General features: G+C 38.4%; 1 protein-coding gene across 8 annotated transcripts in view; it reads right to left on the minus strand.

Moving 5' to 3' along the window:
* Window positions 1-24234, minus strand: part of Fmnl2 (formin like 2) — a 294762-nt gene that overhangs the window by 45044 nt on the left and 225484 nt on the right. For all 8 annotated transcript variants that reach the window (XM_070023246.1, XM_070023179.1, XM_070023218.1 and 5 more), the window contains exons 7-9: window positions 23141-23249; window positions 19507-19583; window positions 17079-17172 (exon numbers count right to left, since the gene is read on the minus strand). In XM_070023246.1, coding sequence (XP_069879347.1) covers window positions 17079-17172; window positions 19507-19583; window positions 23141-23249 — 280 coding nt within the window. The remainder of the gene's footprint in view (window positions 1-17078; window positions 17173-19506; window positions 19584-23140; window positions 23250-24234) is intronic.

Raw genomic sequence — 24234 nt, forward strand, 5'->3', positions numbered from 1 at the left:
CAGGCCCCAGGAACAGAAGAATAAAAAAAAAAGTTTTGGGGGGTTCTCAGTAATTTTTTTTGTGGAGACATACTTTTACTACGTACTTCATAAATTCTGTCTCAGACTCCAAAGTGCTAGAATTATAGGCAAAAAATTAAAATCTTAACACTATAGTCTGAAGCATTAAAAAAAAATAAAGGGAAGGACTCCAGAGAATCAACCATACATACAAAGAACTTCTGAATTTGTTGTGTCTCCATGAAGACGATGCCACAACACTCTGATCAATGGGACTCCTTGTATAGAAAAGAGCCCTCCTTTTTTTCTTGATCCATTTATCTACTGAGGGACATCTGGGTTGGTTCCAGATCTTAGCTATGGTAAATAATGCTGCAATAAACATAGTTGTGCTGGTAGCTTTAGTGTGGTCTTGTTTGTGATCATTTGGGTAAATGCCCAAAAGTGGGATTGCTGGGTCATAGGGGAGTTCTATGTGAAGTCTTTTGAGGAACCTCCATACTACTTTCCAAAGTTGTTGAACAAGTTTACACTCCCACCAACAATGAAGTAAGGTTCCCTTCTGTCCACATCCCCTCCAGCATCTGTTGTTATTAGAGTTCTTGATTTTTGCTATTCTAACTGGGGTAAGGTGGTATCTCAATGTTGTTTTGATTTGCATTTCTTTTATGGCTAGGGAGGTTGAGCATTTCTTCATGTGTCTATTGGCCATCCTTCTTTCCTCTTCAGAGAAGTTTCTCTTTAAGTCATTAGCCCACTTATTTATTGGGCAGTTGTTTCTTTGAGGATTTGTTGTTGGGGGATTTAATTTTTTGAGTTCTAAGTATATTTTAGATATGAGACCCTTGTCCGTTGTATGGCTAGTGAAGATCTCCCAATCCATGGGCTTTCTATTGATCTTGCTAGCTATGTCCTTTGCCATGCAGAAGCTCTGCAACTTCATGCAATCCCATTTGTCCAACCTTTCTTTGATTTGTTGTGTTTCCGGGTCTCTATTAAGAAAATTTCGGCCTGCGCCAAGGAGACCTAGGGTTTCTCCTATTCCATCCTGTAATGTTTTCAGAGTGTCTGAAAGAATGACATTGCCCCATTTGTGAGGAAATGGAAAGACTTGGAAAAAATTATATTAAGTGAAGTAAGCCAAGCCCAAAGAAACATAGGTCCCATGATTTCCCTTATTTGCAATATCTAGTATATGTATGAGTCAAGCAGCAAAAGGTCAGATAAGGTGATGTTAGAAAAATGAACCCTAAGATATGTATTTTAAATGTTTTTTTTCTTTCATGCATTTGTTTCTAATACAATTATAAAATCATTTCTTTGTTGCTTTGTATGTCCCTCCCCCACAGTATAACCCATGCTTTCACTGTATTTGATGTCAGTATAATTTGTGGAGGGGAAGGGGAAAAACAAGTCATTTAAATAAGGATACAGGTGGACCTGTTACAACAATGAGAAGTACAAGTTGTCATGTCGAAACAATCTTTACAACTTGGGGGGGGGGAGGATTGGGGGGGGCAATGGAGGGAGGATGGGAAGGGATGGGAAGGGTAAACAAAGGAGGAGGCTACAATGCTTGATAAGAAATGTACTCACTATCTTGCCCATGTAATTGTAACCCCTCTGTACAGTATTTTCACAATAAAAATAAAAATAAAAATAAAGTAAAAAAAAAAAAAGAAAAAGAAAAGAGCCCTCCTCCCCTTACAAGGTAGGAAATAATTATTTCCCTTCAGTCCTTATGTTTAAAAAGGCCAAGAACAATCTCTGATATTTACCAGGTTGGACAGCAGTAGTCCCTAACAGTTCTCTTGCTAGCTCAGGAATGTGCCCACCTTTGTTATATGTAGACATTATAAGGCTAGGTTTTCTTTTTCCAAGGCCAAGTGAATATTAGATTACAAGTAAAGAATATGAGAGTACAGAAGAGTTTTCCAATAATCAAGAATAAATGTTCAATTAACAAAAAGAGATCCTTTACAATGTGTTAGACATGCCCTTGACACACACACACCTACCATACAGAAAACAATATTTCACTAATTTTATACCTATTCCTGAGAACAACTTTAAAGAGAAATTTCAGTGTTGTTTTTGGTTGTGTACCAGAGAAACCTGGGATATCATATATGTTGCTGGTATATTTATTGGTGGCAAAAGAATCCTCATAACCCAAAGCCAAAATGCAAGTGCCAGAATACAGCAAAGTCCATGGCTCATATTACTGTGATCAGCCATTTCTAGTCTGGAGTGATGCAGAGCTGAGGGGGAAATTTCCCCCACCACAAGCTTAAATTCATGGTAACAGGGGATCCAGTGATTTCTGTACCATAATCAGGAACTGCTGGGACATTATCTTCTGCTGAGTATGTTTCTATGAAGAACAAAAACTACATCTGAATTTGATATCCTTAGCAGAGTGATACACAGAATGAACATACATAGAATGAAAGAGCCACAGGCCACATTGTGGTAAAGGAAATAAAGAATGATTTCTAAACTACAGTTGGGCAGAGTCTGAAGTTTAGCAGGGATCCAAGGAGTCTAGATATGAAAATCTTAATTGGGGGAGGGGGGACAGGGAGGTGTTCCCAAAAGATCCACCTTTCAGAATCTATACAGGGCAGAGATGTTTCCAGAATCAAGCTGTCAATGTTACCGGCCCATCCCTAGAAACACTGAAGACTTCTTCAATCAGGCTTCAGTTAGGAGACATAGAATCACCTACTAATTGGTCATATAACGGGAACCAGGGACTGATACAATCACCAATACAATCTGCTCTAGTTTGGATGTTGAATGTCCTATGCATTAAAGGCTTGGTCTTCAATGGGTACTATTGAGAGGGGCTATGGAAATACAGGAAGAGAGCTCCAATGGGTGGTCCTTATTTCATTTTCTTTGTAGGTGTGACATTAAGACTCTGGATCTTCTGCATTTATCTTTAAAGACAGGAAGCTGTCTTTACTCCCAGCTTGTGACATAAGCAGTTTACTCTACTATATATCCCTACCACAATGTAATGTCTTCACCCAAAGCAATAGGGTCACCCAATCCTGGCTCAGAGCTTCCATAGCGATAAGCAAAATAAATCTCTTCTCCTTTTAAATATGTCTCAGGTATTTCATTATTTTCAGTATTTCAACATCAAGCTAATACACAGCCTAAAGTCTATTATAAAGTTTGTTATTATCCTGCTAGACAGCCTTGGCCATGCAATTTTTAGTTCCTATTGGTAACTAAAATCACCCTTCAAAAATGAAGGCACTAGTTTTTTAGTTATTTAGGCACTAGGTTTTATATCTTCAGTCAAAAAAGCACTTAACTTGACTCAGATAGACTTATTAGAGTATATATACACATACTTATTACATAGGGCATATGTAAATACAATTTTATGTGAAATCAAAAAGTTGTAAACTCAGAGACAGGCCTCATCTGACTAAATTCTCAAGAATAAATTTCATAAAAACAAAATTATTTTTCTTCAGTTATAAACAAGAGCAAAAAAAATCACATGGTCTGAAATTAAATTCCCAGATTGTATTTAGATTGGAATATTTTTGTCTTAGTTAAATGTATACTATTTGAATTATTTTGAATAGACATTTATTTTCTTATGTTCATCCTCATATTCAGTGGCTCATTCTATCAGCTTTAAAACTTTTCTTCAGTTTATTGACATCACATCCACTGTCATGGCCAGTAACTTTATCCAGGCCTTAATACTACACTAAGTGGCTTATCTCCAAACTCTAGTATCTCTCCCTTCAAAAGGTTTTTTTGTGCAGAGCAACAGTAGTCAAAAAGAGAGACCTGAATTATAGAAAATGTCTGTCTTAGATTTCCAGAATCAAACAATGTATACAAAACATTTTATAAACTACTAAGTACTGTAGTAAATACATTTCTTTTCATTCCTTTTTTCATCCAGCTTGTCTTCCAGTAGAGTTGGTTTTTGTTTTCTTGTCAGTACTGGGGATTGAATTCAGGACCTCACATTGTGAGCGATCTTACTAACAGCTGTACTCTACCACCTGAGCCATGCCTCCATCCTCAGCTTTTTGCTGGTTATTTAAAGATAGAGTCTCAAGGACGTTCCTGCCCAGATAACTTCAAACTGTGACCTTCCAGAGCTGGGCCTTCTGAATAGCTAGGATTACAAATGTATGCCACATATAGTCAAAAAAAAAATTTTTAAGCATAAATTGCAAATCTTTCCATCAGTATCTCCTCATAACCTTATTCCTACTTGCCTTCTGTCATGTTCTGTTGTATAATATGGGCCCCAGGTATTTTCATAACAGATGTACTCTGACTTTGGTTGCCTTGTAAGACAGACTTCTTGCTGATCTCTTTGACCTCTGACTTTCTCCACCAAATCTTTCCCCTCTAGTCTTATACTACTTAGAACCTATTCCCTCTTCTTTATATCTCTATTAGGTTTGCTTTTGAGGAGGAAGGATAAGCCTAAGTAAAAGCATGTAAAGAAAATGCTTGGAAAATGATAAATTGTTGTGGAATGCTGTAGATGAACTATGAGCTAAGTAGATCTGGGTAAAAATTCCAGAGCTGGTGTTTACCAGAGCATACTAGTAGGCCCATTTACTCTGAGCCTCTTGCTCTTTATGCCTACTTTATAGTGTATACCTGAAAATTAACAAAACATATACTAGCCTGTTTGCACTAAACAATGAAAAAGCAATAAATATTTATTAAAGAACAGAATACATCAGTATTCTCATATTTCTATGTACCTTTTTCATACATGACAAATGTACGAATATTTTCAACATGAAAGAAAATTGAATATATTCTCCATTTATATTTACATTCTGAAAATATTAAACAAAATCCATACATATTAACTATGGATGCCACATATTTTTAAAGTGCTTTACAGTTTGCAAATAGTGTTTTCAATTTCAAATAAAACGGGCTTGATTCACATGAACACCAAGCTCAATAAGCATATTCACTGTAAGCACACATAATTATTTTATTTAAACCTTAATTGGCAATAAAATAGACATGAAAATAAAATATAAATGTATGAGCTTGGGATTACTGTTCTCTTATTTTTGCCTTCTCATAACATTTGGTCTTTAATTAGAAAGTCAGTTCTATCTTTCTTAAGAGAAACTTTTTAGAGGCAGAAATCATGCTTTTTATTTTCTGACAAAGTCCTCTAACTCTAAACAGTGGCTTTTTCATACTAAGAAATACATGTGTTGGGAGGGGCGGGGGGAGCGGGGAGGTTTGGGTGGAGGGACAGGGGGAGGTTGGGAAGGGATGGGAAGGGGAAACAAAGGAGGAGGCTACAATGCTTGATAAGAAATGTACCCATTATCTTGACCATGTAATTGTAACCCCTCTGTACAGTATTTTCACAATAAAAAAAAAAAGAAATACGTGTGTTACAGGCATTAGAAAGGATAAAGTAATGGCATTCGCAGGGAAATGGGTTGAACAAATCATAATAAGCGAGGTAAGCCAAGATCAAAGAGGCAAATGGTGCATGGTCTCCCCAAAATGCAGATGTTAGATTTAAAATGCAAAGAGATATGATAAGGTAAGCAGGACTCAAAATTACCCACATACAGTGAGACCAAAAGAGGACAGTCTCAAGAGAAAAGCACCAAATTGTAATACCCAAGCACTTCTTCAATTGTATATAATATGCATACTGAAAAGAACCCCAAAGACAAGGAAACAAAGGACCTCTTCTTAACTTGTCTTATCATTTTTAGATGACTCTGTATTCTTTACCTCATATATGGTGTATACACATGTATATCTGAGGGAAGATGGGAGCAGAACACAGAATTGGTGGAAAGCAGGTGCAAAAATACAACAGAGGGGCCCATCAGCTGCACTGGACATTGATGGATGTGACCTAAGCAACTCAAGGGTGGTGATGGGAGGGAGAGAATGAAAAAGAAAGAGAGAACAACTGATACTAAGCAAAAGGAAATAAATGTACATATCACCCAATTTGTAAGAAATGAAGGTCATAGAGTTCATAAGCTATGTAGATTAAGATAATGATGACAATCATTGTGAAGATTAAATGGTGTTTGTAACTTTAGCTAAGTATAACTGTGCCACAGTATTGTGAAATTTATATAGTCACTTAATTTCAATAAAGAAATATTTGGGGAAAAAGAGGAGAAATACATGTGGTAGCTCAGTCATTCCCCAGAAGTTTCAACAAACTTGATTTTGTCTAACAGTTCTTGAAAACACAGGTGATCATCATTGGATCAATGTATTTAGTTTGGGAGAGATATTACACAAAGGATAACTAAGCATCTTCAGAAAATAAAGAAGAAAACTAGACTTAATATAGTTTTCCTACAAAGCAAGGGGGAACATTTAATTCTGCACAACAGGAGCACTCCACCCAGCTGAAGAATTATTACTTCTCAAGCATCCCAGACAGCAGAAATAAACACACACAAATATAGTAGCACCAATGCTAGTCCAAATCTCCTCATTCAGTTCCTTTTAGGGCTTATTGCTATGCACACTCATATTTCTATGCAATTGAACATAAGAGCTACAGATAATATGTATAAATATAAAAGTATATATAGTATATAAATATGTATATGTCTATAAAAGTATAGACATATTACACAATATATACATATACACAGACATATATATATTCACATATATGATTTATCTTATCCATCTTCCTAGTTAATATAATGCAAAACTTTTTTTTTTATCAGTCCTGGAGCTTGAACTCTGGGCCTGGGCTCTGTCTTTCAGCTCTTCAGCTCAAGGCGAATGTCGACCACTTGAGCCACAGCTCCATTTCCGGCTTTTTCTGCTTGTATGGCTCTGAGCAATCCAACCCAGGGCCTCATGCATGCAAGGCAAGCACTTCACCACTGAGCCACCTTCCCAGCCCCTCACAAAACTAGTTTAATAGTATGGTTAAACCTGTGCAAAAGATAATCTGATGTAGCCTTGTGACTAGATCTCAACATTCTGTTAGGACTGTTATAAACCTATAACCCTTTTTGTATTTAAGAAACAATTATATTTTCACAGAATGCAAACCCAATTTTAAAAGCATCTAGAACAACTATGGAATACAAAGATTTTTAAGTATGCTTATTATACATATCAAGGTGGAATGAGAGAGGAAAGGAGAGGCAGCTCCTTGCTACAGAAGAACACCAATGTGATTCCAAGATAGACATTTTTATATTACAGAAAGAAATGGTAGAACAGCAACAAAATCTTGAATGCTCTATTCTTTTCTGAAGTTGGTGATGATGTTGCCAAAGCTATAATAGCTTTGATTCCCATTTTCAAATCAGCACAGCACCTTGCTTCTATATTGTCCATATGTCTCTAATGACCATACAACACTTATATGGCACAGAAACACTTCCCAAGTGAAAGCTGCAGATGTAAGGCACAGGCATCAGGCTCTGATTCAGATTCTGCAAGATCTGTCAATAACAAGCAGCTCTCACTGTTTTTTCCCAGGACCTTGTTGATATATTTCAAGAATGTGAAATAAGAACACATACAGCTGTGAAAGGGCATAGGCTTGTGAAGCAGGAAGCAACATTCAGGGAGTTTTTCCTCTCTTTTTTGGGGGGGTGGGGAAATAACTGGTACTGGTACTCATGGCCTCATGGTCTTAACTTGTTGTTGTTGTTTTTTTTTTTCCTTCAAGGCTACTGCTCTTACCACTTGAGCCATTTCTCCACCTCTGGTTTTCTGCTAATTAGATGGAGATAGTCTTTTGGAGTTTTTTGCTTGGGCTGGCTTTGAACTGTGATTCTCAATCTCAACCTCCTGAGTATCTATGATTATAGGTGAAAGCCACAGTCACCCAGCCTACTTTATTTCATTTTTTTTAAAGTAGCTGCTACAATTAAAGAATTGAACTTCCTTTTGTATACAACTGTACTTGAGCTTGTGGAGAGAACATAGAGGTTTAACTGAAGTCAGAGTGAGAAGCAAATTATCTCTACAATTACTCTCAGATGAGATAACCTGGTATTCATTTTTTCATTCATTCCTTTCTTCCTTTCTTCCTTGATCCCCTTCTCTTCTTTTTAAGTTATCCAAGTTCACAGAAAGGAAAGGTCCCAAAGATGTTAGATATGAATGGGGACAGTAGCCAGAGGAGCAAATGACTATAGAGGAGGAAGAAGCCCAAAGAATGAAAAATATGAATACCAAACCTCTCCCTGCTCAGTCCCAATGACTTCATGCTGAACCACTGCCAACTAACTGTTTATAAACCATCAATGATCAGAGAATATATTTCCTCCACTGTTCCACTACTTTGATACTTTGTAGTATTGTGAAGATTTAGGAGTAAGCAAGGAGATCTAATTTCAATCCCAACCTTTCTTTCCTTGTGCCCTGTCCGCTTTAAGAGTGAAGATTCAGAACCAAATAAATCCCTGAAGCTTTCTTACAACAGCATCTTCCTACTATAAAATGACATCCTGATTCCTTTTACTGCTGAGGCAGGTTGAATAATGTCCTCCCCATCCTGCCATACCAAGGTGTCCTGTCCCAAACACTTGTATCTGAGACTATGTTTCTTTAAATGGTAAGAGGGTAAAAACAGACATGGTTAAATTAAGGAGTTTGAGATAAGGAGATTACCTGGATGGGCCCAATATAATCAGAAGGGACCTTAAAAGGAAGGAAGCTGGAGAATCAGAGAGAAGCAGTGATGGAGCAACAGAAACACAAGATGCTATGTTGCTGAATTTGCAGTTGAAGGAAGAAGTCATAAATCCAAGAATATAAGTGGTATCCAGAAGCTAAATGGAAGAATCACCTCTCTTTTGGAATCTCCCAAACCCCTACCCTATTTGTGTGTGTGTGTGTGTGTGTGTGTGTGTGTGTGTGTGTGTGCGCGCGCGCGCGCGTGTGTGTGTGTGTGTGCATGTGCACACACATGCACGCACACACACAGAAGCCTGAGCAATGTCCTGGAGCTTTTGTGCTCAAGACTAGAGTTCTACTGCTTGAGCCACAGCTCCATTTCCAGTTTTTTGGTAGTTAATTAGAGGTAAGATTCTCATGGACTTTTCTGCAATGGCTGGCTTTCAACTGTGATCCTCAAATCTCAGCCTCCTGAGTAGCTAGGATTACAGGTGTGAGCCACCAATGCCTGTCCCATGAACTCTTTTTATACTGCCTATCTACAGGATTATTAAGATAATAATTTTTTTTTCGGTCATGGGGCTTGAACTCTGGGCCTGGGCACTGTCAGCTCTTCAGCTCAAGGCGAGTGCTCTACTACTTGATCCACAGCTCCACTTGGGGCTTTTTCTGCTTATGTGGTGCTGAGGAATCAAACCCACAACCTCATGCATGCAAGGCAAGTGCTCTACCACTGAGCCACCTTCCCAGCCCCAGATAATAAATTTTTTTACTTAAAAAAAATGTCATCCTAGACTTGTACCAGGGCATCTTTCCCTAAGAGCTCTAATCCAACTTACCTTACCCTCTTCTTCCATATCTTGTCTTGACTAGGTATTCCTTGTCTTGGCAAGAATCTTCCATTTACCTTTACAGAGCCTACTATTTCATCTGTCAAAATATTTTTTTTACCTGGACACTGGTGGCTCACACCTATAATCCTAGGCACTCAGGAGGCTGAGATCTGAGGATCACAATTCAAAGCCAGCCTATGCAGAAAAGTCCCTGTGAGTCTTATCTCCAATTAACCACTAGAAAAGTGAACGTGGGAAGTCCTCTATCAATGGCTCCTTTTTCCTTCAGGAAGGCTCTAACAGTACAATTTGCCCTTTTAAGTACATTTTCTTGAAAGATGCTGTTATCTATCCTTTCTAGCTCCAATCATAAAGTCTACAAAACTTTTAGTCATGAAGATAAATCAAATATTGGTAGAATGAAGGAAAAGAATGTATAAAAGAAACAACTAAGAAAGTATTTTGGTAATTTTCACACAGTTACTAAGGTGAACTATATTTTTCCAAAGATAGCCTCAGCTGTCTCTCTCATCCTACATGTTGTTCACACAGTGATCCAGGCACTGCAATCATCAACAAATGAAGCCAGCTGCCTTCTCCTCAGCACCTACGTTGACCTTTTTACCTCGGGGGATTCTATGTGACCTCTCACTATCAATGCTTGCTCTCCAAGTGGTCCTCCCTGGGTACTCTGTCACAAAAGCCAGGTGTAAGAAGCCCAAAACTTCTGCAGTTCCACATAGCTGATAGTCTCAGCTGCAAACTTCAAGGCACAATGGTCCTAAAATGAGATACCTTAGTGAGGAAGGCTCCTGATGAACTTGTGTCATCCATTAGTGCTATCTTCCCTGAAAGACACTAAACGCAATGGGGCAAAAATCCAGGAGCCTACTAAAACTAAGTCTGGGCTATTATATTACCCATGAGCAGTAACTGCAACAGTTAATAAATAAGCTATGATCCTTAGAACTATTGCTGTCTCATCTTCCTAATCTTGATAAGATGAACCAGTCAGAGAAGAGTCTTGGTGAGTTCGCTCAATCTTGATTTGGGTCTGTTAATGTGACATATATACATACTCTAGGACTATGACTCACATTGTATGAGATGAAAGACCCAAACTAGTAAGCACTCTCCCTTCCATGTCAAAGATGTCACTACATATGGAGTTATCTGGGTGAATTCTGATGGACTTTTAAACTCATGCCCTCAAATGTTTTCAGGTTTAGATTAGAGGGGATTGATCTCAGAGGGATGCTGGAAACATGAAAATGTCTGCCCTTTTTCCTGTCCAGTTTGGGCCACTGTGAATAAAACTCGACAGGCTCTCTTCAATCAATTTAATAATGAGTAGCATGAGGACTTTCAAATGGCCAGTAGCTAAACTACATCAGCTTTCTTAGGAAGCCTCCTAGGAACAGTTAGGAAATGAAAACTACTGCCACGTATTACATATGAGAGAGCTAGTAGCCTTGAGTGACTGACTCCCTTAAGAAGTCTCCATGTACCTATACAGGACCGGAAGGAGGGAGCAGGCCTGTTAGTCAACAAACTTTTCTTCTCAGACTAAATGTGGTCATTAAGGAAGCAGATGAGACCAGGATCTGGAATCCTGATGAATGCCAGGTACACCTTCTCAGCAGTAGCAGGGAGAGCTGGTGTTCGAAGCCCTCTGGGGTTTATCGACTGTCACAGCAGGCTGTTGCATCATAGTCTATATGGCCTCAGTACTTGCTATTTTTTATTGGGATTGTAAAGGTGATATACAGAGGCTAAGTTACCTAAGTCATGTAATGAGTATATTTCTTCCCTCATTTTCTCCCAGTTTTTCTCTCCTATCCCCACTTACAAGTTGTATGGTTCATTTTCAACATATTATCTAGTGAGTACCACTGCTGGTCTCAGTACTTTTTTGTCCTTCAATTCAAATAGGAACATTTTTTGCTAGACTTTTGGAGATACTTTCTTGAATATATCTAAGAACACAATGGTTAAAAAAATGTAGAAGTCTCAGGAAAAGGTTGAGTGAATAATATCCAAGTTGAGGGCTGGGAAGGTGGCTCAGTGGTAGAGTGCTTGCCTTGCATGCATGAGGCCCTGGGTTCAATTCCTCAGCACCACATAAGCAGAAAATGCCAGAAGTGGTGCTATGGCTCAAGTGGTAGAGCGCTAGCCTTGAGCTAAAGAGCTGAGGGACAGCACCCAGGCCCAGAGTTCAGGCCACACTACTGACAAAAAAAAAAAAAATCCAAGTTGAAAAAGTGGATAAGTGGATTCAGTATTATGGTTATAAACCTTAGTGGGGGACTGGTTGAGGTCCTTCGCCAGGAGGTATAGCTGTATGACCCAGTGAATGGCTAGTTACAGTCCATATTGTTTGGAAGAAGAAAAAAAAAAAAAACTTGAACAGAGGCTCAGCTGCAAGTGCCTCCTTTTCCAGGCTCTCAGTTAAGGCTATTCCCTTCCTTCCTTGCATTCTTTCTTCCCTTCCTTCCTCCCTCCCTCCTGCCCTTCCTTCCTTCTATGATGGGGTCTGAACTCAGGGCTTCATGATTGCCAGGAGGAGTTCACAGGTATTCCACTGCTTAGTTCTACTTCTGACTCTGTGTGTGTGTGTGTGTGTGTGTGTGTGTGTGTGTGTCTGTGTGTGTGTCTGTGCGCGCGCGCGCGCACTATCCTCAGTAGCAAGGCTTACAGGCTTGAGCCACCAGCGCCCAGCTCAGACTCTTTTTGCTCAGAGTATTTTTAAAATAGGGACTCAGCTTTTGCCCAAGCTGGCCTGAATCACAATCTACTATTTATGCTATAGCTGAGATGACAGCATATATTACCCCATTCTGCTTTTTGAGCTGAAATGAGGTTTCAGTAAATTTTTTGCCTGGAGCCACAATACTTCCAATCAAAGCTTCCCAAGTAGCTAGGATTACAAGTATAAGCCCCTAGTGCCTAGCAAGTCTATGAATTTGTTGATATTCTTCTAACTTACCCTTTTCTCTTATGTTAAATTTCTGCTTCTCACAAACAACAATATACTATAGGAGCTTTTACATACAAATGTATTTGGTTTTGTTGCTGCTATGTTTTGTCTTATCAACTTAGTGATAAGAAATAAATACAGCCATGAAACTCAATCAAAAATATCAGTTTAGGGAAGATAGTCACTGGGTTTCAATTAGCTAAATTAGCCAATAAGAAAAAACAAACAAACAAAAGGAAAACAGAGGATCTTTGTTCTCACTCTGGTCCTCATTTCAGGACCACAAATTTTTAACACAGATGTGTTGACTCCTTTTAGCTGCATTTTAGAGAAAGGCATTTAAGGAGTACAAGAATTAGCTATTAATGATCTAGGCATCATCTACCCATACTCATGTCTCCAGCCATGGCACAAACCACACAAAGTACAAGTTTACCATCTGAGTCTGTTGTGATTAGAACTCATTTATCATCATATGTATTGAGCACTGCATATGCCTGTTCAGTAAAGTCAGGCTTAGCACCAACTCCACTGTAACTAGCAAGGCCTTTAAAGGTTAATAGTCTTCCCACCATCAGACGCAGCTACACTAGAGGTACTCCATCTTATTCCTAAAGCTTTCTTGTTAGAAGATTCACAGCAAATTATTGGGAACAAAAACAAACAAGGAGGAGGAGGAGGAGGAGGAGGAGGAGGAGGAGGAGGAGGAGGAGGAGGAGGAGGAGGAGGAGGAGGAGGAGGAGGAGGAGGAAGAGGAAGAGGAGGAGGCGGAGGAGGAGGAAGAGGAGGAGGAAGAGGAGGACGGGAATTAGATTGATAAGATCCTTAGTATTAACTGAAACATGAAAATGTAATCATATGTAAAATTTCATCAAGAATCACAAGTTACTTTTCTTTCATGTACATTTGAGTTAATTGTTGCTACTCAAATTAAAAACAAATTAATTGGCTCAAGAGGCTATAGAAGTGCTATGGATGGCTCAAGCTTGCTTGGCAAATGCAAGGCCCTGGGTTCAAACCCCAGTACTGGGGAGTGGGGTGAGGGAGTTGGAGGGGGAGGGGAACAGGTACAGAGAATGAGATTCCTGCTACATTATAACAAGTAGTCATTAAATTTCATGTCAGTATATGCTGCCATAGACACATTCTGCTTGTCTGGGCTCTGACAATTACCAAAGCCAGAGGATCTACCTGTGCAAAAGCACATCTCTGCATTCACAAAAAAAGCAGGTGTTGAATTTCCTTCTTCCATCCCTCATAAACAGTAAAAAAAACAGTACTGTTACTTTCTTCTCTTTAAAAGGGACACAAAGCTTTAAACAGTAAACTTCTTGAAGGTAAAAACCTCTTTTCATACTATGTCCTGTATTCAGTCCCATTAGGGTTCCCCCTGCCATGGGTGTTGCCAACTGACCCAAGCTCCACCTGAATAGTCATTCCAAAACAGACAGTCGTAACATCTAAACAGCTGGCTCTGAGCCTCCCTAAGCTAGAAGATTTCTATAACATTGTGAAAAATGATTAAAGAATGTACCCTTCATTATTATGCATAAGAAAAAATTTGACTCACATAGAGATGGAAAGAAAAGAAAGAAAAGTTAAGCAACTGAGCTGGAAGCCCCATTTTCCTATCCACAGTGGGTTAAACAGGCTGACATGCTTTTGCTGTACTCATAAGAACCAAGTTTCTCAAGGAGCATGTTCCTGCCATGTCCTAATTCACAGGGTGAACAGGGAGACCCTTTAACTTAGGTCTATGTGGATGCTATAGCCTGAGGTAAATCCAGGACAAGAGCATAAAGTTCTGTCCTCGACCCTTCTCAAACATGGCACAGAGAAACACAATCTCAAAACCTCCATCACTCACAAGTAATTATAGAAAGGAGGCAGGTTTAGGTTGAAGCTTAAAATACTCAAAAGTCAGCAGAGACCACTAGTGAATGCTTATGATCCTAGCTAGTACTCAGGAAGCTGAGATCTGAGGATCAGGTTTTGAAGCCAGCCTGAACAGGAAAGGCTCTTATTTTAGGCTCTTATCTCCAGTTAGCAACCAAAAAAAAAGGCAACTACTAACCTTGAACAAAAAGGTGAGGGACAAGCCAGGTGCTGGTGGCTCATGCCTGTAATCCTAGCTACTCAGGAGGCTGACATCTAAGGATCTTGGTTTAAAGCTAGCCTAGGCATGAAAGTCCATGAGACTCTCAACTCCAATTAACCACCAGAAAACCGGAAGTAAAACTGTGGTTCAAACTACTAGAGTGCTAGCCTTGAGCACAAGAACTAAGGGACAGTGGTCAGGCTCTGAGTTCAAGCCTCACAACTGAACAAGAACAAAATGGGACAGCACTCAGGCCAAGTTCAAGTCCCAGTACTGAGGCAGGCAGGCAGGCACACACACATACTCAAAAGTCAAAATTAGTTCTCAATTCCAGCTATTAGATTTAGTAGGACTATTTTTTCCCACAATTAAGCACGTCATATGCCCAAAATGTATTAATTATTGAGAAAATTATTAGCACATATTAACTGTACAAAGGAGTTTTGTTGCAGTATTTACATATATGTGTATGATATACTTTGATTAAATTTGCCCCCTCTATTACTCTTTCATAAACCTTATGTTTTTAAACAACTTTAAACCACTTGCATTACTCTACTTGTGTACTATTTGTATACACAAAGTAATCTGATCACAGTCACCCACTCTCACCTCTGACATCTACCCCCAATTAGTCCCCCAACAAAACATTAACACAGAAAGTTGAAACTCATTTCTGCAAGTATTTGCTTGCCTACTATGTATAATTAAGTTATTCTATCTTAAGAGAAAATAAAACTAACCCATCTCAGGAATTGCTGTCTTTACTTCTGATTCTATATCATTATATCTTTAGAACATATTTTAGTCTACAGTATAATCAGATACTAGGTATAGTATAATAAGGGTTACTGATAATTGTACAGTAAATGCTTCCAGTGTAGAAAAAACTCAGCAGGTGATATTTCAAATAGGATTGAGTACCAGCATGTGCTATTCTATTTATCTTTCATTTTAAACCCATCCACCCAAACATACCTCTTATTTATAAGTGTAAAATTTATATATTTATACATAACATATAAAAACATTCACAGACAAGCACTCATACATTCTTGACTCCAAAATCTATTTATTTTGGAAGGCAGAATATGAATTTAAATATTCACTAAAAAGACACTATTCGGTTCTCTCCATGGCTGGCAGTAAGAAGAGAAATAATGTCAAATTTTGAAGCTCTGACTGGGAAATAGAAACAATGCAATGAAAGGGGGGGGGTGGCAGTGTTTGCCCTGACCTTGTTTTAAGTTTCCCAACTCTCAATAATCATAGAACCAGTCTCTAGTAATATGGCAGCTCTTGACTGAATGCAATTAAGGTGAAATATGGAGCATAGTATCTCTAAAGTCCTGCCAACTTTAGAGACTTCTTATGTGAGACCCACAAACATCTGGACCCAAATGAGAGCAAAATTTCAAGGAAGTTCAGGATCAAGAAGATCTAATCTTAAACCTGACACTGCCACTAATCTATTATGTGACCAGGGGTAAGCCAGTTTGAAGGTATTAATAGTTATCCCAAGGGTGTTGCTATACAATCAAATTATTTCCTGTGTGTAGCTAGTATATAAAGAAGGTACATTAACACAACAAATATGACCAACAATACTATCCGGTTTCTACTCAAGAGGCTTTCAGAAAAGATCACAGGAGTTTAAAGTCTCTCTGAAAGCACCATTTTAATCCACCTTGGGTCTTAATCCAGAAAAACACTGGAATTGAATAGAATTGCCAGAATGAGGTGTAATTTTGACTAAGAGTTACTACTTTAACCCAAGACTCCAAGTACATCCAACCTTCTCTAAGGACTAATTTTTAGGTTCCCTTCCTGAACAGCCTGATATTGAAGCATTTAACCATCAGACACTCAGCTTGGCCACTATATACTGTTCACTGCCTCTTGGAGAAATTAGCTAATATCTGGGTCAAGATGACTTGATATCATATAACTGAATCTTTAGTATCTTATTACCAATGCATATGGTTTCTGCTTTTGTAGACAGTTTCCATTTGCAACCATACTGTTTATAGCTTTCTTGTTATTCTAGGAAAGGACCACTTGAAAGATTACAAACTTCTAAAATAGACATATTATTTATTTGATAAGTTTTTCATAGCATCCGGCAAAGCAATGATAATGAGGCTTAGGAGAAGAAACTATGATGAAAGAGGTCACAAATTTGCATGTAATTATTTAATATCATCCCTAATGAAGACCATATATAAAACCTATTTCTAAATAAACAAAGCAAACTTGTTTCTAAACTGGTTCTTTCATTTCCTCCAAAGAAAAATAGATCATTTTTAACTTATGCTAGAAATGAGATACCCAAAAAAAGCGTAATCTAGACACTTGAGATATGCTAAGATCATTATGTCTCCCTCAATGATACCTTAGACACTCAAATTTGTAATCCTTAGTTCCTTAGACTAATTGAAAAGGCAAATCATTGTGTTCACAGATGTCCAAATATGAAATGATTATTATTAAAATGTATTAAGACTATAAGGTATCCTACCTCCTTGAAGTTATCAAAAGCTGATAAAATTATTTCATGGCCGCCTCTGACCAGACAAACAGCTGCCAATAGCTCTAAAACAAGGGCTTTTGTCCTGTCAAAGCAAGAAACAAAGAGAAAAATACAGATCAGTGGAAATACCATGATGAGTTATCTACTTGGGAATATGTGGAGAGAACACTGGTTAAACTGTGGTTTTAGAATAGGAGCTATTAGCAGGAAAATCAAGATAAAGTAATGTTTTACATTTTAAATCTGCTCACTTGCAGATGGTCCAGAAAAATCCCATATGACAATACAAGTTTTTATCATTTCTTCTTTTTATTCAGGAGATCTGAAAAGTGCTGGATTGCAGCTGTACTAATAAAAGAATTATTTCCTCTGACTCAAGAATATAAAACTGCATCTGAAATATTTTGGAAGGAGGACCTACAGATGCATTCTAAATTTACAAATACAATGTTGAAAGAAACAACATGGTTTGTTCATCATAAGACTGAGTATTTCATCTTTCTTCGGGAATAAAAACTATTGCCAACTTCTTAACAATGACTGTTCTGATATTCTACAATGTCAATAATATTTCTTGGAAAAAAATGAATCACTTCCCTGCAGTGTAGAGCAGGGACAAAAACACATGGCTCTGTAGAATTTTAGTAAACTAAGGAAATTACTTCAGAATTGTGAAAGGTTTCATCAAGGAAAAGTTTGAAAGAATAGCATTCAATATTTAAATAAGACTTTACAGTTTGTACTTCATTCCAAATCAAATGTTTAACTTTTTTTTGGGGGGGGGGGGAGGGGGGGGTCCGGTCATGGGGCCTGAACTCTGGGCCTGGGCGCTGTCCCTCAGCTCTTCAGCTCAAGGCTAGAGCTCTACTACTTGAGCCACAGTGCCACTTCCGGCTTTTTTCTTTTTTCTTATGTGGTGCTGAGGAATTGAACCCAGGGCCTCAGGCATGCAAGGCAAGCGCTCTACCACTGAGCTACCTTCCCAGCCCCTCAAATGTTTAACTTATAATCAGATTTTGTGATTAATTAACAGTTGTCAGATAACACCATTTGTAGAAAATTATCTGATAAAAAGAAATTACACAATTGAAATGCAAGATATCTCATCTATATGGAACACATAATCACCAAAAGCTATTGATGAGGACAGGCTTGTAGATGTAATCTGTGAGGCAATTCATACTACATGATGCTGGCTTTTATAGAAAGGAAATCTGCACATACAATTATTTGTGATTCCTTTTCTGTTTGGTAACTAAAGCTATGTACATCAGGATAGCAGCTGAATTAATGATGGTTTTAGTCAACTTTCAGTATTAACTAATCAGCTAAATCTTTTTCTTCTGGTCCTCCAAGTCTGGGCAAGCTTGTAAATTAGTCCTCTCCATCAAATTTAGCAGCAAATATTCTAAGAATTAGCCTTGAAGGGAAAGAACACTTAAAAAAAAACAAGGAATGGCTAGTATTATCTTTGGGTGCTCAATTCTACTTTATGTAGAAATGTAATTTGATTGACAAGAAAATATTCTACATAGCCAAAGTTATAGCTAGTCTTGTGTTTATGAATGTGTGCATGCAACACACACACACACACACATACACACACACACACACACACACCAGTGCTAGGGTTTGAACATAAGGGCTGGCTGCTGTACGTACGTACGTACACACACACACACACACACACACACACACACACCAGTGCTAGGGTTTGAACATAAGGGCTGGCTGCTGTACGTACGTACACACACACACACACACACACACACACACACACACACACGTACGTACACACACACACACACACACACACACACACACCAGTGCTAGGGTTTGAACATAAGGGCTGGCTGCTGTACCTTAGCTCTTTTTTTTTTTTTTTTGGTCAGTTGGGGGGCTTGAACTCTGGGCCTGGTCGCTGTCCCTGAGCTCTTCAGTTCAAGGCAAGTGCTCTACCACTTGAGCCAAAGTGACACTTCTGGTTTTCTATGGTTAATTGGAGATAAGAGTCTCATAGCCTTTCCTTCCTAGGCTGGCTTTGAACCATGATCCTCACATCTCAGCCTCCTGAGTAGCTAGGATTACAGCCATGAGCTACCAGTGCCCAGCTGTACCTTAGCTTTTTCTACTCAAGGGTAGTATTCTACCACTTAAGTCATACCACCACCTCTGGCCTTTTGCTGGTTAAATGGAGATAAAGAGTCTCAAAGACTTTCCTGCCTGGGCTAGCTTGGAACTGTGCTTCTCAGATCTCAGCCTTCTAAAAAGCTAGGATTACTGGTATGAGCCACCAGTTCCGAACTAATTGCCAGTCTTATTTCAGAAAAACCATGCACAGAAGTTTCTAAATTCTAATTGGGGTTCTCTGTTTCCCCACAGATATTTAGACTTCATATTACACAGAATGCTTTACCTGGGGTTCTTGTTGTTCAGGCTTAGTGCAATCTCATTGACAGCATGTGGATGAGACATGACCATGTTGAAACCATACTGAAATGTGGCAAAGAACAACAGCATTAGTAGGTAAGTAAAGACACTATAAATGTAGAAATCTGGGTTGGAACATGGCTCAAAAGCGTAAAACGTCTACCTCATCTGGCTTATATAATCATAAATGCAGTTATATCACTATTAGGTCAGTGTCACAATATATTTGCCTATCAAAAACTTCAAAATTATTGATGTACTTTGTATATATGAAAATACTACATTGAAGCCTATGATCTAAGAAGGAAGAGATAGGATGAGGGGAAAGAAGGGGTATAACTGATTGGATACATTGTATGCCTGTGTGAAAGTATAACAATGAACACCTTCCCCTTACACAACTAATGTTTGCTAATAAAAAGTCTAATAAAAAGAGATATCATATGTTTAAAAATTTCAGGAATGATGTCAATTATCAAGGGCATCTTGATCAAGGGCATCTTCCCATTATTTATGAATGAGCTACATGGTTTCCTTATTAAAATAATGAGAGTCCTACCCTAGCAAATTTCAGCTCCATGCTCATTAACTTACTTCAAAGACTAAAGAAAACAAAGTAGTGATTGATTCTCTAAGGTCCATCCCAGGTCAATTTATTCTGAATCTCAATGACAGAGCCCTGGAATCTGAATTTTGTCATTTCCAGGGATGACAATCACTGTATCTAGTCCTTTCTATGGACAATGCCTGTCTGCATCAAGGGTCTAGAAAGCTGGCTTTGATTTGAGGTAGAAAGTGCTACTTCACCATTTTACAGAGGAAGGAAGTCAACAGGAAGAATATTGATTCTGCTAAGCTGAAGAACTATCTGATATTCTAAACTCACTCATCTTATAATCTTATTTCTTCTGACACTGAGAAAGCATATGCAATTTGTATTTAAAAAATATTTTTGGAAGCTGCAGCAGGAGGATAATAAGTTATTAAGGCCAGCCTGGTCCACATAGCAAGACCCTATCTCACAAAGGAAAATAAAAGGCAAACAAACAAACAAACACCTTCCTAAAACTATTAAACTACAACCATACCAATCCACATACATAGACCTGTGGCTCACCTCTTCTTCCCAAAGATAAACTGAGTCCTTGACCTTGACTTCATTCCCTTTCACCTACTTAAGAACATTACATGATACAGAAATTCCCAAACTCCATGATTTTACCATCTGATTGATTTACTTATCACCATTAGTATAAAAACATGAATCAAATGCTCAATGCTCTTATATGAATTAGCAGCAAGGCCCTCTCTTGACATTGTAGCCTATGTCCAGTTACTGCCTCTGCCTCTCATTGTTCAACCATACTTTAAACGAAAGATACACCCAAACACATGGGGCATCTGCTGCCTTTCCAGAGTATCTGATGTCCCTCTTCCTGTTTCCTCAGAAATGACTCCTATGAGGCTTTCATCTGCATCACTCCTCTCAAGCTGTTCTTCCCGAGACAGCCCATGGCTGAGGCCACTGGCCAAGCCTCGCTCTTCATAACATGACTTAATCAGCAGCAGTATCTGATCAAGCTGAGCAAACCTTTCACCTTGAAGCATACCATTCTACTTCTCAAGTTCTTCAGACAGATTCTCCTCTTCTCTGACATTTAAACAAGTACACCTCAGAACTATTTTGGACCTCTCTTCTATCTACTCCTGTTCATTTCATTTCCAGATTTCCCCTACCATTTATATATTAACTACTCTTAAATTTTTATCCTCAACCTAGAACTCTGTCTTGACATCCAGATAGCTACTCACTATTCGTCAGAGATCACCATTTTGATGTCTAATTGATATCTCTCTGTTTAAAACCCAAATGGAATTTGTAAAAATGTCTCTGAAATCTGCTCATCTTACAATCTTCCCTGTCTTAGTAGATTGCAACACCATCTTAAAAGTGCCTAGATGGAACCACTGTCTATTCCTTACCTTCTCCTTCAGCACAAACCCAGTGATTGTTGCCTTTCTTATCAACGTAAGTGAGAAGCTGACCAGCTTGGTCTTCTCCATTCCTATAATCTTGGTCCACACCACCATGGGCACTTACCAAAGTTACTGTGAATGGCCTCTTAAACACACAAGCCAGAGGGGTCACAGTACATGCAAATTATTAGTTTTCTATTCATAACAAAGTCAATGTCCTCTCACTGGCTTGTAAAGTCCTAGCAAGACAAGGTATTACTCTATCATTGTCTTCTACCCTTCTACTTCCTCATTCTAATCCAGCCAATCTGACCTCCTTTCTATGCTTGGGCAGACCAGTATCCCTATCTTTGGGCATTCTATCTACAGTCTTCTTACCCTAATATCTTTCTCTTAGTTCTCTGTTTCACATAGTTAATGGTTCATAAATGTTTTCTCCTTAGTGACACTTTGCTAGCAGGCCTATTTTAAGTTGCATGCACAGTTGTAGCAATATTCCTACATCCTTTTCACTTTTTCCACAGTACTTAATAAAAGTTCTCTGAGTTCAAAGATTCCTAGATTTGGATCTTCACTCTCCCCTGTGCTTTAGAAGAATTGCTTAACTTCTCTTTGTCACCGTTTCCTTCTAATTAAAATGGGGAATTGTAAGGCTGGCTCTCTCATGAGTTAATGGATCTGAGAACATCAAACCTATAAAAATACACAATGTGTTGTATGTTCGCTTTCTTTTCATTTCATCATTATATCATCTACAAAACTACATCTTTTACCAATTTATTTATACATGATCATTTTCCTCTCTCTAGAATGTTCTCTTGGGCACCTATTTATGTAATCTTATATTCTTAGTATCTAGAACAAACTGTTTGACAAAGTCACCAAAATATTAACTGGTTAAGACAAGAGTATTTATATACTTGACATCATAAACACAACCAATACATTTATGCTGGGTTTGAACACTAATGAAGATGCTACCTATGCATATATTTTTAATTTCTCCTGGACCCACCTGTGGCATCCATATAAATGGAACTCCAGCCTGATTCTTACATTTTGTCCCATTATTTCTAATTTTTACCTGTTTCTATACATGGGACCTGTCAGTTCACACACTAGATGTCTCAGGCTCTTGCTTTCCACTGTGCTGTTAGAATTAACCCATCCACAAGCTGTGTTGCTTCTCGGGTGAATCAACATCTCAGCCATCAGAAGGTGGCACTTCTTAGAAAGTTTAGGAACACTTTGTCCAAGAGACAACAAGTATAACTCCTTACCCAATCACCATATAACTGTGGAAACCATGGACTACCCATGTACCAAGTAGCTCATTCTTGTGTTCTAAAGTTGACCCTTTATCGCCCACAACCCAGAGGCAATGATCACAAACATTTACCAAGGTTTCTAGGCAAGTGAAGCATGGCAAGAAGAAAATGTCTTGTTTCAAAATACCTTATAGATTACAAATGCTAATTAAAATACAAGGGCAATGAATTCAGTTCTAAGTATCAGAACTTTTTGTAAAATATATCATCTCCTAAAATCCTAGTATTTATTTCAAACAGATATACATTTTTGAGATAATGAGACCTGAAATTTATTCATTCAGATTCTTTTAAAGGACTGAAGCAAACACATACCTGATAATTCATGATGGCTCGTAAACACATGATGCAGACATGAACGTCATCTTTCTTACTCACTAATCTTGAATTTTTCAGGGTTCTTCTGCTTGGCAAAGTATTATATCTGCAAATAAACAGGGAAACTTTGACAAAAATGATCCATTACTTAGGACAGGCCACATGCACTTAAAAAATGGATGCTATTCTCAAAAATACCACCACCAAAACCTATCACCATAAAATCTACTGTGAGCCCCATTATGTGTTGGTTTTTGTTCTGTGCTGGTCTTGGGGCTTGAACTAAGGGCCTGGGCTCTGTCCTTGAGCTTTTGTGCTCAAGGATAGAATTACCACTTGAGCCACAACTCCACTTGTGACTTTTTTGGTGGTTAATTGGAGTCTTATGGGCCTTTCCTGCTTGGGCTGGCTTCAAATAGTAATCCTCAGAGCTCAGCAACCTGAGTAGCTAAGATTACAGGCCTGAACCAGCAGCATCTGGCTGCTGGTTATGATTCTGCAGACTGGGCACCACATTTTCAGGTCAGATACCCAAAGATGATGAAAGTCAACTCCTCTCACAGCATGTAACAAATCAGACAATATGTGGCATTTAGTAATAATCCCTGGGTCTTTGTGGGCCAAGCTCGGTTTGCAAAGGTCACTTGAGGCACCACGCAGGAGGTAAGGCTTAGAATCTTACTTCCAATCATTTGACCTAATTTTTAATCTCACCTTTCAATTATGGAACATATCAATTTGCTCTGTGATATTACATTCTAAAACCTTAGTAATATGCAAATGTTTCCACAGCCTGATCCTACACCAAAACTAAGAAGCCAGCTGAAAATATAGAAGGAAATTTGCCTATATTTCCTAGAACAAATGTTTGAAGGACAAGATTGATTCTATAGACTTGACATCGTACAGCTCTCTAGAGATTTATCTTAGCTTACCAGTAGTCAAGAATTTGCAATGTAACACGATGCATCTAAAAAGAAGTAACACATAAGAGCTTCTATACAAATTTCTGAACTATTGGCTAGGAGCAAAGGTCTTCTCTGTTAACTCCAACTTTGATTTAAAAGCTTATTTCAAAGTTTTTTAAAATT

The sequence above is a fragment of the Dipodomys merriami genome, unplaced genomic scaffold (assembly GCF_024711535.1).
Source record: "Dipodomys merriami isolate MVZ:Mamm:240054 unplaced genomic scaffold, mDipMer1.0.p SCAF_1, whole genome shotgun sequence".
Classification (NCBI taxonomy): domain Eukaryota; kingdom Metazoa; phylum Chordata; class Mammalia; order Rodentia; family Heteromyidae; genus Dipodomys; species Dipodomys merriami.